Genomic DNA, 19,273 nt, shown 5'->3' with positions numbered 1-19,273 from the left:
CTTTCTGAAGAGCCGAAACCAGAGGAGGTAGTGAAGTTCGGACACTATTTTCTGGAGTGACGCCGATGTTCTAAATCGTCCCACACCCTTTCCACTGGGATCATGTCGGGACTCTGGGCGGACCAGTGCATTTCAAAAATGTATGTGTCCACTCACTATTGCCCCACAGATGCTGCTTTATGATATATTCTTCTGCACGTAGATTTTTCTTAATGTCAGGAAGCGCACCACATTCAAACCTCATAAAACATCCCCGTACTGTAACACCACCTCCTCCATACTTCACTGTTAGCACTGCACATGATAACAGGTAACATTCTCGAGGCAATCGCCACATCCACTCTCTTCCATTGGATTGCCACAGGGTACTGCGTGATTCATCACTCTATATGCCCGCCCCGATAGCTGAGTGGTCAGCGTGACGGATTGCCGTCCTACGGGCTCCGGTTCGATTCCCGGTTGGGTCGGGGATTTTCTCGGCTCAGGGACTGGGTGTTGTGTTGTTTTCATCATCATTTCATCCACACCCGGCGCGCAGGCCGCCCAATGTGGCGATGAATGTAATAAGACCTGCACCAAGGCGGCCGGACCTGCCCCGTATGGAGCCTCCCGGCCAGTAACGCCACACGCTGCTATTCGTTGACCATCGTCAGTAGGTGAATATTGAAAAGATATATTTAAAAGAAAGGGAGAATTCAAAATATTATTGTTGTTGTGGCAGCCGTTATTTCCTGGCAGTTGTTTATGCTCCTCACTTGTCGTAGATGTGTGGTTGCTTCCGTGACTGCTAATTTGTCTCAATTAATACCAGCCAGGTCTGCTTAATTTTACAACTCCATATAGTAGCAACTATATAATGGCGACTATAAACCAAGTGTGTTCGCCTCTCGCTAGTTACGTAATTGATCACTTTCTCTATGAGATACGAATGGTTCAAATGGCTCTGAGCGCTATGGGAGTTAACCTCTGAGGTCATCAGTCGCCTAGACTTAGAACTACTTAAACCTAACTAATCTAAGGACATCACACACATCCATGCCCGAGGCAGGATTCGGACCTGCGACCGTAGCGGTCGCTCGGTTCCAGACTGTAGCGCCTAGAACCGCTCGGCCACCCCGGCCGGCTAGATACGGATGGATACACATCATCTTCCTCTATGGAGAATTCCACCGTTGTGGCCTCTATAAATGGCCTCATTTGGATGCGACACGGAGGGGTGTGGGATCAGCACACCGTTCGTCCGGCCTATATTGGCTTTGCACATTCTGGAGCCTCTCTTTTTCATTCAAGTGGCTGAGTGGATATATTCCACTTCTCCCACCAAGGAGCAAATCTGGCAGTGCCGGGAATTGAACCAGAGTCCTCCACATGACAGGTAGCCGCAATGAGCCAGCCGCTGTGGCCGAGCGGTTCTAGACGCTTCAGTCCTGAACCGCGCTGCTGCTACGGTCGCAGGTTCAAATCCTGCCTCGGGCATGGCTGTGTGTGATGTCCTTAGGTTAGTTAGGTTTAAGTAGTTCTAAGTCTAGGGGACTGATGACCTCAGATGTTAAGTCCCATAGTGCTTAGAGCCATTTGAACCAGCTGCTATAAAGAAAGACTTCCTATGCGGTAGAGAAAACATCTCTAAAAAGGGCCATCACAGAAGTTGGGAAGGAAAACATAGGTACAAAGAAGGTAGCTGCAAAGAAACCATGGGTAACAGAAGAAATACTTCAGTTGACTGATGAAAGGAGGAAGTACAAACATGTTCCGGGAAAATCAGGAATACAGAAATACAAGTCGCTGAGGAATGAAATAAATAGGAAGTGCAGGGAAGCTAAGACGAAATGGCTGCAGGAAAAATGTGAAGACATCGAAAAAGATATGATTGTCGGAAGGACAGACTCAGCATACAGGAAAGTCAAAACAACCTTTGGTGAAATTAAAAGCAACGGTGGTAACATTAAGAGTGCAGCGGGAATTCCACTCTTAAATGCAGAGGAGAGAGCAGATAGGTGGAAAGAATACATTGAAAGCCTCCATGAGGGTGAATATTTGTCTGATGTTCTAGAAGAAGAAACAGGAGTCGATTTAGAAGAGATAGGGGATCCAGTATTAGAATCGGAATTTAAAAGAGCTTTGGAGGACTTACGGTCAAATAAGGCAGAAGGGATAGATAACATTCCATCAGAATTTCTAAAATCGTTGGGGGAAGTGGCAACAAAACGACTATTCACGTTGGTGTGTAGAATATATGAGTCTGGCGATATACCATCTGACTTTCGGAAAAGCATCATCCACACAATTCCGAAGACGGCAAGAGCTGACAAGTGCGAGAATTATCGCACAATCAGCTTAACAGCTCATGCATCGCAGCTGCTTACAAGAATAATACACAGAAGAATGGAAAAGAAAATGAGAATGTGCTAGGTGACGATCAGTTTGGCTTTAGGAAAAGTAAAGGGACGAGAGAGGCAATTCTGACGTTACGGCTAATAATGGAAGCAAGGCTAAAGAAAAATCAAGACACTTTCATAGGATTTGTCGACCTGGAAAAAGCGTTCGACAATATAAAATGGTGCAAGCTGTTCGAGATTCTGAAAAAAGTAGGGGTAAGCTATAGGGAGAGACGGGTCATATACAATATGTACAACAACCAAGAGGGAATAATAAGAGTGGACGATCAAGAACGAAGTGCTCGTATTAAGAAGGGTGTAAGACAAGGCTGTAGCCTTTCGCCCCTACTCTTCAATCTGTACATCGAGGAAGCAATGATGGAAATAAAAGGAAGGTTCAGGAGTGGAATTAAAATACAAGGTGAAAGGATATCACTGATACGATTCGCTGATGACATTGCTATCCTGAGTGAAAGTGAAGAAGAATTAAATGATCTGCTGAACGGAATGAACAGTCTAATGAGTACACAGTATGGTTTGAGAGTAAATCGGAGAAAGACGAAGGTAATGAGAAGTAGTAGAAATGCGAACAGCGAGAAACTTAACATCAGGATTGATGGTCACGAAGTCAATGAAGTTAAGGAATTCTGCTACCTAGGCAGTAAAATAACCAATGACGGACGGAGCAAGGAGGACATCAAAAGCAGACTCGCTATGGCAAAAAAGGCATTTCTGGCCAAGAGAAGTCTACTAATATCAAATACCGGCCTTAATTTGAGGAAGGAATTTCTGAGGATGTACGTCTGGAGTACAGCATTGTATGGTAGTGAAACATGGACTGTGGGAAAACCGAAACAGAAGAGAATCGAAGCATTTGAGATCTGGTGCTATAAACGAATGTTGAAAATTAGGTGGACTGATAAGGTAAGGAATGAGGAGGTTCTACTCAGAATCGGAGAGGAAAGGAATATGTGGTTCAAAATGGTTCAAATGGCTCTGAGCACTATGGGACTCAACTGCTGAGGTCATTAGTCCCCTAGAACTTAGAACTAGTTAAACCTAACTAACCTAAGGACATCACAAACATCCATGCCCGAGGCAGGATTCGAACCTGCGACCGTAGCGGTCTTGCGGTTCCAGACTGCAGCGCCTTTAACCGCACGGCCACTTCGGCCGGCGGGAATATGTGGAAAACACTGATAAGGAGAAGGGACAGGATGATAGGACATCTGCTAAGACATGAGGGAATGACTTCCATGGTACTAGAGGGAGCTGTAGAGGGCAAAAACTGTAGAGGAAGACAGAGATTGGAATACGTCAAGCAAATAATTGAGGACGTAGGTTGCAAGTGCTACTCTGAGATGAAGAGGTTAGCACAGGAAAGGAATTCGTGGACGGCCGCATCAAACCAAGAGAAAACATAGAGAGGTAGGAAGAGACGTACATTTGATCCTTATGTGTGACTTTACATAATCTCGGATCGAGGTTACTTATTGAATTACTAGTTAATGTTTTATCAATACTTTATGACATAATTCCGTCCCCCACTCCCCCCCCCCCCCCTCCCCCTCCACTTACTCCTCCGCAACTTCGCACGCTTCATGAAAATGAAGGCTGCTTTCCAGACACCTGAGCTACAACGAAACGTTGCAAAATATAAGAAAAGGCACTATCCGTGAAATAGTCATAGTTCTGTTTGGGTATACCACAACCAACTCTAACATATGGGTGTTGTGTGCTACAGAGCTACATTCTTAAGCTGATCACCAAGCTGTACGAGCACACGGGCTTCACGGACAACCCGACGGACCCGCAGCTGACGGTGTACAAGCGCGTCAACGTGCTGGGCTGGGCTTGCAACCTCGGACACCAGGACTGCGTCCGCAACGCGCTGCTCCTCTTCCAGAACTGGAGGGCCACGCCGGACCCGGATACCAACAACCCGTGAGTACCCCACACACCAAACGCCATGCGCACACGTTGTTATTTGCATAAATATCCAAAGCTTCAGGCTGCTAATCTACTACATTTTGTTTCTTCTCCTGTTGTTTCGTCCGAATGTCTTTCGACCTTCTTCAGAGCGAGCCAACAGTAAACATACTGACGCTACAGAGCTCGCTACGTACTTTTTAAACCAGAGGCCTGCGCCATTGTGCACACGGCCACAGATACACAAGCTCCAGAGACGTTGATCGGCGGCAGAGATGTATGCATGAATTCAGTCTGTGGCTATGCTGTCGATTCATGCTGGAATGTATCGTTATGAGCTGTACTGTGGCATCGTCTCTGAAAGTTTACTCATGATAGTGCCGGATTCCATTACTTGCCCAAGCCGCAGCCGCCGTCTATTAATTAAATTATTGGTCAAACAAATTTCATTTGCTTCCTTCGCAACGATATATCGACATCTCACCAATAATCGATTGCTTGATTCAATTAATGCGTACTTCTCTCCCACTGATCAACGTCTCTGGCGCTTGTGTACCTGTGGCCGCATTCACTGCGTCGCCGACCGCGAATTTAGAAGAACGGAAATAGCGCTGTAGCGTCAGTCTCGCGGTTTACTCTGAAGATGGTCGAATAATATAAGTCCGAATTGTCAGGGGAAGAAACAGAATTTATGTGGCTGCGCACCAGAAATTTAATAGATCTATCAATGCGCCGCAAAAACATGAAGATGCACCTCCAGGTAAAATTTTGGGTATGACACCCCAATCATACTCACTTGGAGACGGGGGGTGGGACGGAAGGGATGGTAAAACGAAGTTTGAACCAAACTTGGCTTACTTCCTAGGAAGAAGTACTGAGAGGGTACCTCAACACTAGCGCCCCTGTTTGTGGATTTGATGTTGAGAAAGTGGCGACATGTTAGCATAGCAAAGTCCGGCAGATCTCCTATCTAACTTTAACAGTGTCACTTGCAGTGACAATTACGTTCTAGATTAGGGCCATTAAATTATAGGGCCATTCTATTAAATATCATGGAGCAAATTTGAGATCGCCATGTTTCTTCCATAAGCTTAGGAGCCCGCAGGATGGGCTAAGGAGAGGGGCAGTTGAGCCCCTCTTGGAATCTGAGTACAGAGTTTATTCGTTATACGAGGCGTATTAAGGTCCGATTTAGCGCGAAATGCAAACCACTGTGAAAATCTGATGGAACTTTGCACAGATGTGTTGGGCAGTGTCTTTAGTGTGCCTGACGATTGCTTCACGTCGCTCTTTCCAGTTCACAGCTTGAAGTGATCAGGTAGAAATGCCTAAAACATCCGTGTCTTCCGCCAAGTATGTGGATCTAGTGAGAGATTTCGCCTGAAGCTATGCAGCCCACATAACATAAATGTCATGTGTTTCTTTCTTCAAGACAATTTTCAGATGCATTCTGCCGGGGCAATGAAGACGCTCCTGCAGCGTTTTAGATGGGACCTGTTTCATCACCCACAATACAGCCCTTAATTGGCTCCCTTTGATGTTCATCTCCGCTCATATGAACCGCTGGCTACGAAGACAACAACGAATGGTAGACCAGTGTAGAGAATTGACAGAAAGCACAGGCGGATGCTTTCTGTGACGAGGGTACTGGAAAGTTTGTAAGACGCTACGACAAATGTTAAAGTCGAGGCGGCGACTGTTCAGAGAGGCAGCTGGAAGGTGTGGCTAACTGTTGCGAAAAACAAATTTCTGATTTTCACTGTGGTTTCCATTTCGCGATCGGTCGGACCTTACTTTCCCAACAGCTCACGTATAATTTTCACAGATTTCTGGAAATGACTGTCTGTGATTCTACTACAATTTTTCGCAAAGCATAATGCAATGTGACACACTATGGCGTTAGGAAGCGCTCGTAACTTGAGTTTGTTTGGTTGTCAGGCTGTTCACCCTAAATTATACCATTTTCTCGTCACGGTGCTTGTTTCGGCACTGTTTTTCACTCATGTTCGATGTGAACCTTTACAGAAAATTGCCGAAACAGGGTATCCAGTGTTATTCTTGTCGATTCCTCGTACATCCCTTATAAAATTGCAAATACGGACAGATCAACACTCATCACAAAGTAAACATGGCCCCAGTTACCCTCCCCTTGCTGAGAAACTTGATCACAATTATATTTTACCAATTGTTTATGGAAAATGATGACTCATCAAGCAATGTTGAGGCTATAGTCATGGCAGAGCGATTCTAGTAGACTCTGAAGAACGCCGCCTTGCTACACTTTAGTTATATTCACCGATACATCACCCGCAGATCCAAATGCATGAGTCATAAAAATTAAATACGATTTTCCGAGTTAAAAAGAGGAAAAAAATTAAACTTCAATGTTGAAAATATGACATCTCTAGCGGTTGGAACCTTCCCACACTGTATGGGGTGCAACAACACGCAACGTGCAGTCATACAGTTACTAATTGTTCACTTGGCTTATTCCTAGGCTGAACATACCGGTCAATTTGAGTCTTGTTTTGAAAGGTTCCCCACATTCATCTCATCGACTGTTGGCCCTGGGCCGCACTTCACCCAGACAGCATAAAAAGACATACAGTGGCGGTCAAAATAATAGAGCCACCTGGCAAGGGTTTGGAATAAAGTGCACATTTATTACTTGACATGTTTGAACTATGATGGAAACCATTACAACCGAGTCACATTGTACTATAGTCAGTTATATCGATAACACAACACAAAATAATCAGTAATAATCGATAATATTCAAAAGAATACCAGACCACAGGGTCAAAAAAATAGAGCCAATTGAAACAAATATATTGTACTTGATCTCAGTCTTATGAAACGTACAGGAACAGTCTTTTTTGCATAGGACTGCATTAGTACTTCGTGGGGTAACCCTTATTTTTGAGGATTGCCCTGCACCTCTTACCCATAGAGTCTACTAAACGCCTGCATTCGTCACTACTGATCGCATACCAGGCTCTCTGGATTTCTTCCCACAGTTTTTCTGACGATGTAGCTTTTGAGCGGTCAATTCTCTTGTCTAAGATCTCCCATAAGTTCTCAATGGGTGATGCGTCAGGGGACTGAGGTGGCCACTCTAATACTTCGATATTGTGCTCTTGAACAAACTGCCTTATGATCCTTGCAGTATGCTTTGGATCGTTATCGTGCTGAAATTTCCATTTCAGCGGCATTTCCTCTTCAGCATAAGGCAGCATCACATTTGCCAAGATGTCTTTGTACATTTCTGCGTTCATTATGCCGTTGATACGGTGTATTGGACCAATGCCGTACCACGAAAAACATCCCCATACCATAACACTTCCGCCACCGTATTTCACAGTTTTTAAAGTGTACTTGGGATTAAATTCCTGGTTTGGTGGGCGGCGCACATAGACTTTTCCGTCTGAGGCAAACCTATTAAACTTGGATTCATCGGACCAAAGGATGTTCCTCCACCAAGTATTAGGTTTTTGTTCATTTCTCCGGGCAAAGGCTAACCTTTTCCGAACATTAGCTTGTGAAACATGTGGCTTCTTTCTTGCAATGCGCCCATTCAATTTTGCAGATCTCAGTCGTCTTTGAATCGTTGAGGTTGATGGTTGAACATCATGTTCGTCGCTAAACAAAATGGCTTTCAGTCGTGGTGTTGACAAAAATGGGTCTTTCTTCACTTCCCTAGTGATGAGTCTGTCTACGCGAGGAGTAGTTACACGAGGTCGCCCCCTGTTCTCCACCTGCGGCTTTGTTTGTTTTGACCGTCTCATGGCGTTCTGGACTCGTTTTCGCGAAACGTGCAAGACATTGGCTATTTTATTCATGGACATCCCACTTTTGAACATCCGGAACATTACTATACGCTCATCTTCACTGGTATGCTTTGCTCTGCCCATCTAGACGAATGTAAACAAAACCGCACGTCAATTTACATACAAAACAACTGCATAACAATCAATTTAAAGGCACATGTGTAAAGCGGCTCTATTATTTTGACCCATAAGATTCTTACCTTTATGCCTCTTTTCACACGTCTAGCTCAAACGCTTCCTTTCGGACGACTAAAGATAGCAGCAACGTCTTCCCTGATGTTGTCTACAAGGGACTGACAACACGGCACTCGTGGCGATTTCGCGAACTAATAGATATCCTAGTTCTTAATCTCGTCAATAGAGGTGGCTCTATTATTTCGACCGCCACTGTAGCTTTCAAAATATATTTATCATGCCACACGATAAATAAATATTAACAGCAATTCACAAATAAATAAATCACAAACCATTGAAATGATAGATGATAAATGACTGCAGGTAACGAAAACAGAATCAGGGACCTACATCTCTCAAGCCAGATAACCGCTTTGGCGGAAGGCGCGCGCCACGCGGCATTTGTCTCCCTCCTCACAAAACAGTGACCTGGATCAAGCCAGCGATCCTTCATATAGCGGCGCTTCTGACTGGTTTGATGCGGCCCGCCACGAATTCCTTTCCTGTGCCAAAATCTTCATCTCAGAGTAGCACTTGCAACCTACGTCCTCAATTATTTACTGGATGTGTTCCAATCTCTGTCTTCCTATACAGTTTTTGCCCTCTACAGCTCCCTCTAGTACCATGGAAGTCATTCCTTCATGTCTTAACAGATGTCCTCTCATTCTGCCCCTTCTCCTTATCAGTGTTTCCACATATTCCTTTCCTCTCCGATTCTGCGCAGAACCTCCTCAGTCCTTACCTTACCAGTCCACCTAATGTTCAACTTTCGTGTGTAGCATCACATATCAAAAGCTTCGATTCTCTTCTGTTACGTTTTTCCCACAGTCCATGTTTCACTACCATACTACAGACGCACATTCTCAGAAATTTCTTCCTCAAATTAAGGCCGATATTTGATATTAGTAGACTTCTCTTTGCCAGGGATGCTCTTTTTGCCATTGGTAGTCTGCTTTTGATGCCCTCCTTACTCCTTCCGTCATTGGTTATTTTGCTGTTTACGTAGCGTAACTCCTGAACTTCATTGACTTCGTGACCACCAACCCTGACGTTGCTTTTCTCGCTGTTCTCATTTCTACTACTTCTCATTACCTTCGTCTTTCTTCGATTTACTCTCAATCCATATTCTGTACTCATTAGACTGTTCATTCCGTTCAGCAGATCATGTAATTCTTCTTCGCTTTCACTCAAGATAGCAGTGACATCAGCGAATCGTATGACTGATTCCATTACTTGCCCAAGCCGCAGCCGCCGTCTATTAATTAAATTATTGGTCAAACAAATTTCATTTGCTTCCTTCGCAACGATATATCGACATCTCACCAATAATAATTTTAATTTCACTCCTGAACCTTTCTTTTATTTCCATCACTGCTTCCTCGATGTACAGATTGAACAGTAGGGGCGAAAGACTACAACCTTGTCTCACACCTTTTTTAATACAATTACTTCGTTCTTGGTCGTCCGGTCTTACAATTCCCTCTTGGCTGTTGTACATATTGTATATTACCCGTCTCTCCCTACACCTCACCCCTATTTTTCTCAGATTTCGAACATCTTTCACCATTTTGCAGTGTCGAAGGCTTTTTCCAGGTCGACAAATCCTATGAACATGTCTTGATTTTTCTTTAGTCCTGCTTCCATTATTAACCGCAACGCGTCAGAATTGCCTCTCTCGTGCCTTTACCATTCCTAACACCAAACTGATCGTCATGTAGACCATACTCAATTTTCTTTTCCATTCTTCCGTATATTATTCTTGTAAGTAACTTGGATGCATGAGCTGTTAAGCTGATTGTGCGATAATTCTCGCACTTGTCAGCTCTTGCCGTCTTCGGAAATGTGTGGATGATATTTTTTCGTAAGTCAGATGATATGTCTCCAGACTCTTACATTCTACTCACCAACGTTAATAGTCGTTTTGTTGCCACTTCCCCCAACGACTTTAGGAATTCTGGTGGAAGGTTATCTATCCCTTCTACTTTATTTGATCTTAAGTCCTCCAAAGCTCTTTTAAATTCTGATTCTAATACTGGATCCCCTATTTCTCCTGTTTCTTCTTGTATCACATCAGACAAATCTTCCCCCTCATAGAAGGTCACTATGTGGTACTTCCGTCGAGCTATTTTAATAGTCGAACAGGTCTCTATGTCTCTTACATCGGAAGCACCTATTGACGAACTGCTCCTGAGGACTATGATAGTCCTGTGGATGATGTTACCTCAGCAAACTACTTCTGACTCATTCCCGACTGAAATACTTTTTCCTGATCAGGGATAATTACTCGTGATGTTCCACGCTTCAAAATTTTGTCTTTGACAGGGAACCTGACAATTCCTGGTGCTTTGTTAGTCGGTGCAGCTTTCATTATAGTGTAATGCACTGACGAGCCAAAGAAACAGATACAAGTGCCTAATACCGTGTAGGGCTCCTGCGAGCACGTAGAAGTGCTGCAGAACAACGTGGTATGGACTCAACTAATGTCTGAAGTAGTGCTGGAGGGAATTGGCACCACGAATCCTGCAGGGCTGCCCATAAATCCGTGCGAGTACGTTGCAAGGCATCCCCGATATGCTCAATAATGTTCATGTCCGGGGGTGTTTGGTGGCCAGGGGAATTGTTTAAACTCAGAAGAGTGTTCCTGGAGCCATTCTGTAGCAATTCTGGACATGTGAGGTGTCACATTGTCCTGCTGGAATTGCCCAAGTCTGTTAGAATTCACAATGGACATGATAGGATGCAGGTTATCAGACAGGATGCTTACGTACATGTCACCTGTCAGAGTCATATCTAGACGTATCAGGGGTCCCATATCACTCCAACTGCACACGCCCCACACCATTACAGAGCCTCCACCAGCTTGAACAGTCCCCTGCTGACATGCACGGTCCATGGATTCACGAGGTTGTCTCCATATCCGTACACGGCTCTTCGTTCGAGACAATTTGAAACGAGACTCGTCCGACCAGGCAACATGTTTCTAGTCATCAACAGTCCAATGTGGGTGTTGGCGGGCCCAGGTGAGGCGTAAAGCTTTGTGTCGCACAGCCATTAAGATTACACGAGTGGTCCTTCGGCTCCGAAAGCCCACATCGATGATGTTTCGCTGAATCGTTCGCACGCTGGCACTTGTTGATAGCCCAGCATTGAAATCTGCAGCAAATTGCGGAAGGGTTGCACTTCTGATACGCTGAACGATTCTCTTGAGTCCTCGTTGGACCCTTTCTTGCAGGATCTTTTTCCCGTGGCAGAGATGTCGGGGATTTGATGTTTTACCGGATTCCTGATGTTCACGGTACACTCGTAAAATGGTCGTACGGGAAAAATCCCCACTTCATCGTTACCTCGCACATGCTGTGTCCCATCGCTCGTGCGCCGACTATAACACCGCGTTCAAACTCACTTAAATCTTGATAACCTGCCATTGTAGCAGCCGTAACCGATCTAACAACTGCACCAGACACTTGTTGTATTATATAGGTGTTGCCGATCGCAGCGCCGTATTCTGCCTATTTACACATCTCTCTATTTGAATAGGTTCAAATGGCTCTGACCACTATGGGACTTAACATCTGAGGTCATCAGTCCCCTAGACTTAGAACTACTTAAGCCTAACTAACCTTAGGACATCACGCACATCCATGCCCGAGGAAGGTTTCGAACCTTGGCGAGTTAGTCAGCGTACACTTCCATCCATTTATACCCATTTGTCAAATTGGGTAACTTCCCCAAGAGGTTAGTTCCAATCCGATGAAGTAGAGCAACCCCAGTAGGAGCTGGTACCAGGCAGGCAGTATTAATAGTAACCGTAGACTTTTTGCGGATAATGCAGTTATCTGTAACTGAGTACTGTCTAATTCTATCAACGGTCTTCGCAAATAATCTGATCGCAGAACATTGTAAAAATACTTCAGTATGGCTGGCTGTAATTGAAGTGGGATGACGAGCAACTATTGCCGACCATTGCGCCTTAATTCCTTTTATACAATAGTTCATGTAAAAACTAAATTAAACTCCACCGGAACAGGCCATGAAGGCCCAACGGGACCGACCAGCCGCCGTGTCATCCTCAGCCCACAGGCGTCGCTGGATGCGGATATGGAGGGGCATGTAGTCAGCACACCACTCTCCCGGCCGTCTGTCAGTTTACGAGACCGGAGCCGCTACTTGTCAATCAAGTAGCTCCTCAGTTTGCCTCACAAGGACTGAGTGCACCCCTCTTGCCAACAGCGCTCAGCAGACCGGATGGTCACCTATCCAAGTGCTAACCCAGCCCGACAACGCTTGAGTTCGATGATCTAACGGGAAACGGTGTTACCACTACGGCAAGGCCGTTGGCACAGTAGTTCATCTGTTAATCTAAATTCTCCCTTTGACGGCTTCTTTCTTCTCTATGGCGCTGATTTGGATAACATCAGCGTTGTACTTATCCTCCAATGCATTACGCGAAAGGCAATCAGCATCCTTGGCTTTGCGTCAGTTTTTGCACACTACTGTGCGTTATATTCCTGAATATTCATTTGCCAACTTGCTATCGTCAATTTAATGGCAAATGAGTGCAGAGGTTCCACCAGTGTGTCAACATATCTTAAAAGAGAAGATGTAATACTTACTTGGGGGATCCCATTTCATTTCCTGTAAACATCAACCGTATACCACTGACTTCAATCGTGTGCTGCACGCGTGAGAGGACTGTCGCATCAAATGTCTATTACTCCGAGCGTACCAACACGTACTGCACCCCATCTGTCCAAAAGACCTCTACAAGCTTCGACTTCCTATTGGAGGTAACGAAAGTACGATCGTATTACGTATCAAACGAAATTTGTGACTGGACTGAGTAGGTAGGGACAATGCAGAGTGTTATTTTGGATGGAGAGTCATTGACAAATCTGGAAGTACCTTCTAGCTGTGAGGATAGGTTTGCTGTGGTGATATGGTAAGATTTTGATTACCACAATCCATCGAAAAATTAGCCTTGTCTTTTAAAGTCGTAGTTTGCAGGCGATTCTGAATTTTAAATGCCGCCTTTAGTATTACGACATCGCTTTATGCGTGTAACGTTCACATACACTGACTGACAAAGAAAGTGAAACGCGCAGAAGACATGGTTGGATGTCAACATAACTTCTTGTACGTACACACCATAGACGAGAATGTAGATGATTAGAGTCGCAGTTCTCTGTAACAGGTAGAATGGCCAACAGAGTACGTTAGTGCCGTTTGTTTGGTGTTGTTACTAGTCATCTTATGGTATACAAGGGGCGTGAATAGCGTCAGATTTTGAGTGTTCACTGTGTAGGACACTGAGATGGTACGTACTCGTTTGAGACAGCATTATCAGCATCTGGTAGAGTTTGAGAATTATTTATATAACTTTTGGACAGTTAAGCTATACTTCGTCGCTCGTTCACCATCTTGTACCTTGAAACAGAAGATCTTTTACCTTAGAACATATATGGAAATGAACTGAGTTTCTTTAATGTCTTAACAATGTTACCTGTAGTGAAAACGGAAAATTGTGTTAGTTTCCGATAGCTTCCATTTCTAATTGTATTTAACTTGTAATTGGTTTTCGATAATACTTCCGCTTATTTTGACTTCACTTGCTGATTAATGGATTTTAGTTGAGTAATAATGTAACATATTGACTATTAACTACGGTACTGACAATATATTCTCGATTACGGTGCTTTTAAATTTCAAACCAATATTTGTTTTAAGTATATGACATGTTTTCACATTTGGAAAAAATATATTAATTATCCTGAGTAACTTTGTACTGACGATATTTTCTCGATTACGGTGCTTTTAAATTTCAAACCAATATTTGTTTTAAGTATATGACATGTTCTCACATTTGGAAAAAATATATTAATTATCCGGAGTAACTTTGTAATTTTAGAAATAGACTGCGGCACAAAGTGAATGAAATAAAAAACAATTTTAACCTGTATTAGAGAGCTAGCTACAGGCGAAAGTGTAAAAAAGTGTACCAAGGTACAATACTCTCCACTAGTGTCCGAAAAAACCTGCACGAAAGTTCTACATCTATATCTACATACATACTCCGCAATTCACCGTACGGTGCGTGGCAGAGGGTACCTCGTACCACAACTAGCATCTTCTCTCCCTGTTCCACTCCCAAACAGAACGAGCGAAAAATGGCTGCCTATATGCCTCTGTACGAGCCCTAATCTCTCTTATCTTATCTTTGTGGTCTTTCCGCGAAATATAAGTTGGCGGCAGTAAAATTGTACTGCAACCAGCCTCAAATGCTGGTTCTCTAAATTTCCTCAGTAACGATTCACGAAAAGAACGCCTCCTTTCCTCTAGAGACTCCCACCCGAGGTCCTGAAGCATTTCCGTAACACTCGCGTGATGATCACACCTACTAGTAACAAACCTAGCAGCCCGCCTCTGAATTGCTTCTATGTCCTCCCTCAATCCGACCTGATAGGGATCCCAAACGCTCGAGCAGTACTCAAGAATAGGTCGTATTAGTGTCTTACAAGCGGTCTCCTTTACAGATGAACACATCTTCCCAAAATTCTACCAATGAACCGAAGACGACTATCCGTCTTCCCCACAACTGCCATTACATGCTTGTCCCACTTCATATCGCTCTGCAATGTTACGCCCAAATATTTAATCGTCGTGACTGTGTCAAGCGCTATACTACTAATGGAGTATTCAGACATTACAGGATTCATTTTCCTATTCATCTGCATTAATTTACATTTATCTATATTTAGAGTTTGCTGCCATTCTTTACACCAATCACAAATCCTGTCCAAGTCATCTTGTATCCTCCTACAGTCACTCAACGACGACACCTTCCCGTTCATCTAGGTCTTGATAAGCTTTTAACTGGTGCTTGTTTTAAATCGTCATAAATGCAAATTTCTGCACTTCACAAAACGCAGAAATGTAGTATTCTGGGACAGCGATATCAGTGAGTCACAACTGGAATTAATCCATTTATATAACAATTTGTAGGCATATGAAACGAAATGATAACGTAGGCCACGTCATAAGTAAGAAAGGTATCATACGGTTCACTGGCAGAATCCTAGGAAAATGGAATAGGTCTACAAGAGAAATTGGTTACAGAACGCTCGTGCGACTCATCCTGTAACAGTGCTCAAATGTATGGGAGCCATACCAAACAGGCTCTCAGGGATATTGAATGTATACAAAGAAGGCAGCATGAATGATTGCCACTTTGTTTCAGTCATGGTAGAAAGTGGGTGTGAAGCTGCAACACCTGAACTGGAGACTGAAGTTGCCGTTCACTATCCCATGTCTACGAATGTATACTTGCGATGTTTCAAGAACCAGTATTAAAAGCGGACTCTAGAAAGGCACTACAACCCCAAAAGTATTGCTCCTGTAGAAATTGTAACGAGTAGTTTTGACTAATTACAGCGTGCACAGAAGGATTTATGCAATCATTCTTTTTTCTCTCCATATACGAATAGCATGGGAAAAAAGTGTAATCCTGGTAAAATATAAGGTACCTCCTCTCATCCACATCACACTGGTTTGCAGAGTATACCGGTAAATATGTAGATGTAGTTTCCTACTTCCAAGACAATCCTCAAGTGTTGCGCAATAAGATTAGCGTGTATACGACTATAGTTGATGTGGAGGTTGCGCAATAAGATTAGCGTGTATACGACTATAGTTGATGTGGAGGTTGCGCAATAAGATTAGCGTGTATACGACTATAGTGGATGTGGCTTTTACATTATTAGGTCAACACTAACCTCTGGATATGCACTTGCCTTTCTACGTGCGATCACAGTCTGTACATGGTGGGGCCGATCCTTGTCATCAGCTACTGACTACGTTATTACACTATCCAGTCACATTAATGTGACCACTGTCTATGTTCGACCACTCACATACGTCAGGTGGCAGCACTGGCAGTGGAGGTTATATAAAGTAAGACGGGCGGGGGGGGGGGGGGGGGGGGGCGTGGGAAAACAGTGCAGTCGTTGTCGTAATGCAAAAACGGAGCGATTTATCTGACATCCAAAAGGACATGATCGTTGGCTTTTGGGCCAACGGTGGAAGCATGTCCAGAACGGATAAGTTCGTAAACTGTTCACGTGCCACCATCGTTAAACTATATCGTGCATGGCAAAATGGCGCTATCCAAAACAGCATTCTAGGTAACTGTGGTGCATCACAGGTCATAGATGACAGGGATGAATATCTGTTGTGGAGATGTGTACGGAGAATCAGACGTGGAACTGTTGAGCAACTGACCACCCAGATGAAACAAGGGGCTATCAACAGTGTCTCCTCAACGACCGTTCAGTGAATGGTGCTGCATGTGGGCCTCTGCAGCAAACGTCTGGATCAGACACCCACACTGACTTCTGTTCATCGGCGGCGAAGTTAGGAATTTGCACGCCAGACCGCTACTGGATGTCCAATGAGAGCCGATAGGTGGCCTTTTCAGATGAATCGCGTTTTATGCTCCATCGGACAGATGGCCTTTGGCGAGTAAGGCGTGAAACGCCAAGAAGTGAACACCTTGCAACAATCGTTGGAATAGCCCGGGCCGGATAGTTTTCCATAGGTGATCTCGTCATTCTGGAAGGCACACTGGATCAACACAAGTGTGCACCTATCCTTGGGGAGTGTGTCCATATCTTTGTTTCTCCCCGTTAAGATGGCATCTACCAGGAGGACAATGCAACGTGTCACACAGTTCGCAGTCTACATACGTCCTTCGAAAAGCACCAGGATGAGTTTATCGTACTCCCCTGATAACCAAACTCCACAGATTTAAACCCAAGAGAGAATCTGTGAGACTATCTCGATCGGACTGTTTGCAGCACAGAATCTTCAGCCAAGAAACCTTGTGCAGACGGCCATGGCACTGGAGTCCACTTGGGTGCATATCCCTATCGCTATCTTCCAAAACGTCCCTGACTTTCATCCTGTACGTCTCGCAGCGGTCCGCATTGCTCAACTTTGTTATTCAGGTTTTTGACAGGTGGTCACATCAATGTCACTAGACAGTGTAGTACTGCTAATAAGAATAAAATGAGTATCTTATACAGATTTTAACTTGTTGAGGACAGCTTAAATCATGCTAAAACGTTGTCGATGCTTGAGATCTGAGGTGGAATGCTCCACATTTCCGGTCCTGATGATTCGCTTACAATCTGTGATTCAGAAGGCTAGAACTTGGTCCAGTAACATCATAGTCATATGATATGTCAAATTATCCTATTATCTAATGTGTCGGGACCCATCTATCTCCTATATGATCACAGTCTTTAGTCTGTTTTTCGTTGGTGTAATTTATGGTGAATGTATCCTCGACTGTCTAATGTTCTAGATATAACTTGTTTTACAGGATTTCCGGCAATTTGAAGAATGTCGTGTACTGCACGGCAATCAGAACTGGTGGTGTAGAGGAGTGGGAGTTCGCCTGGGAGCGCTACCAGTCGACCAACGTCGGTAGCGAGAGGGACATCCTGCTGGGCGCCATGGGATGCTCCAGAGAGCCCTGGCTACTCAACAGGTACGCCTGCTCGCCACTCACCATATTTACTATGACCCACAACTCGGAAAAGATGCAGTGGAAGGGAAGGAGGGGATGGGGGTACTACGAAACTGGGAGACAGAGTGGGACAGATAGAGGAAAATGTTGAACGTGATGGTAGAGTTACAGAGAGCTGACTAAGTTTGAGAAATTGGTATGTAGAGGGACAGTGAGAAACAGGAAGAGGAATGAATGATTGAGCAAAGAAAGGACAGGAGGGTACAGGAGCCAGAAGGGAGGAAGAGGGTCAGGGGAGAAATGTGGGACAAGTGGAAAGCTGGAGAGGAGGGATTAGAAGAGAGAGAGAGGTAAATGATAGAGGAAGGGAGAGGTAAAAGGACACAAAGAGAGGACCCAGAAAGGAATCTGGGACAGCTGGAAAGTAGGAGAGGCGGGATTAGAAGCAAGAAAGATGTACAGGGACTCAGAAATAGGGAGAGATAAAGGGACATAGAGAGAGGAGGAGGGAGGGGAAGGGAGGGACAGAGGGAAAATAGTAGAGAAGAAGAAGCAAGGAGAGTGAAGCGAAAGACAAAAGTGAGATAATGAAGGGGATACACAGGGAAGAATGGCAACAGTTGAAGATTAGGGTTTAACATCCAGTTGAGGATGGAGTCATTAAAGGCACAACACAAACTCGGATTGGTGAAGAACAGGGAAGGAAATCAGTAGTGTCGTTTTCAAAAGAATGATCCTGATATTTGCTTACACACTTCGGGGAAACTACTGTAAACCCAAATCTGGATAGTCATACAAGGGTTTGAACTGTGTTCATCAAAAAGGCGAGTCCACCTCGCTCAGTGCCAAGTAGGAGAATGAAAGGACTGGTTATTGGGGGAGGGGGGGAGGGGGGAATTGGACGGTTGGACTGAGGTAGAAAGAATGGAGGACTGGGAGAGAGAAGAGGGAGGGGAAGGGGCAAGGACAGGGGAGAGGAAGAGGAGAAAGGAGGAAGAGAGAGTGAGCGAAATCCTTGGAGGAGAAAAGAATGGATGCCAAGGGAAGGGAACGTGGATGAGAGAGAGTGAGGGAGAGGGATAGCGTGCGGAGTGAAAAGTTAATTGCTAGGTCGGGAAAAGAGAAGTAAGTGGATGGGAGGCTAAGATCAGCGATAGGTAGCAAGGACGAACAGAATCAGTCTACTACACTGAAATAGGACGAACGAGGACGGGCACGAAGCGAAGTGAGGGGGAACGTGGAAGGAGCTGAGTAAAGGTAAGAATTATAGCAACAACAGACGAAAATTTTCGTCTCTTTGTGATGTCTGAGTTGTGGTTTTGTTTATTCCTTACGTCGCTCGAGTTGTGTTCTATTGTAGGAAAACATAAACTATAAATTATGCTCCCATACATAACAATTTTTGCATCCAGTCTGTTCTCCACATTTCGCAAAGCTCCATT

The 19,273-nt window shown here is 44.4% G+C and overlaps 1 protein-coding gene across 1 annotated transcript in view; it reads left to right on the top strand.

Moving 5' to 3' along the window:
• Positions 1 to 19,273, top strand: part of LOC126418899 (aminopeptidase N) — a 310,305-nt gene that overhangs the window by 248,647 nt on the left and 42,385 nt on the right. Inside the window, exons 12-13 of the mRNA XM_050085916.1 lie at positions 4,123 to 4,322; positions 17,685 to 17,852. Coding sequence (XP_049941873.1) covers positions 4,123 to 4,322; positions 17,685 to 17,852 — 368 coding nt within the window. The remainder of the gene's footprint in view (positions 1 to 4,122; positions 4,323 to 17,684; positions 17,853 to 19,273) is intronic.

The sequence above is a fragment of the Schistocerca serialis genome, chromosome 9, assembly GCF_023864345.2.
Source record: "Schistocerca serialis cubense isolate TAMUIC-IGC-003099 chromosome 9, iqSchSeri2.2, whole genome shotgun sequence".
Taxonomy (NCBI): Eukaryota; Metazoa; Arthropoda; class Insecta; order Orthoptera; family Acrididae; genus Schistocerca; species Schistocerca serialis.
Note: the sequence above shows the minus strand (reverse complement) of the source record. Positions and strands in the feature narration are given on the sequence as shown.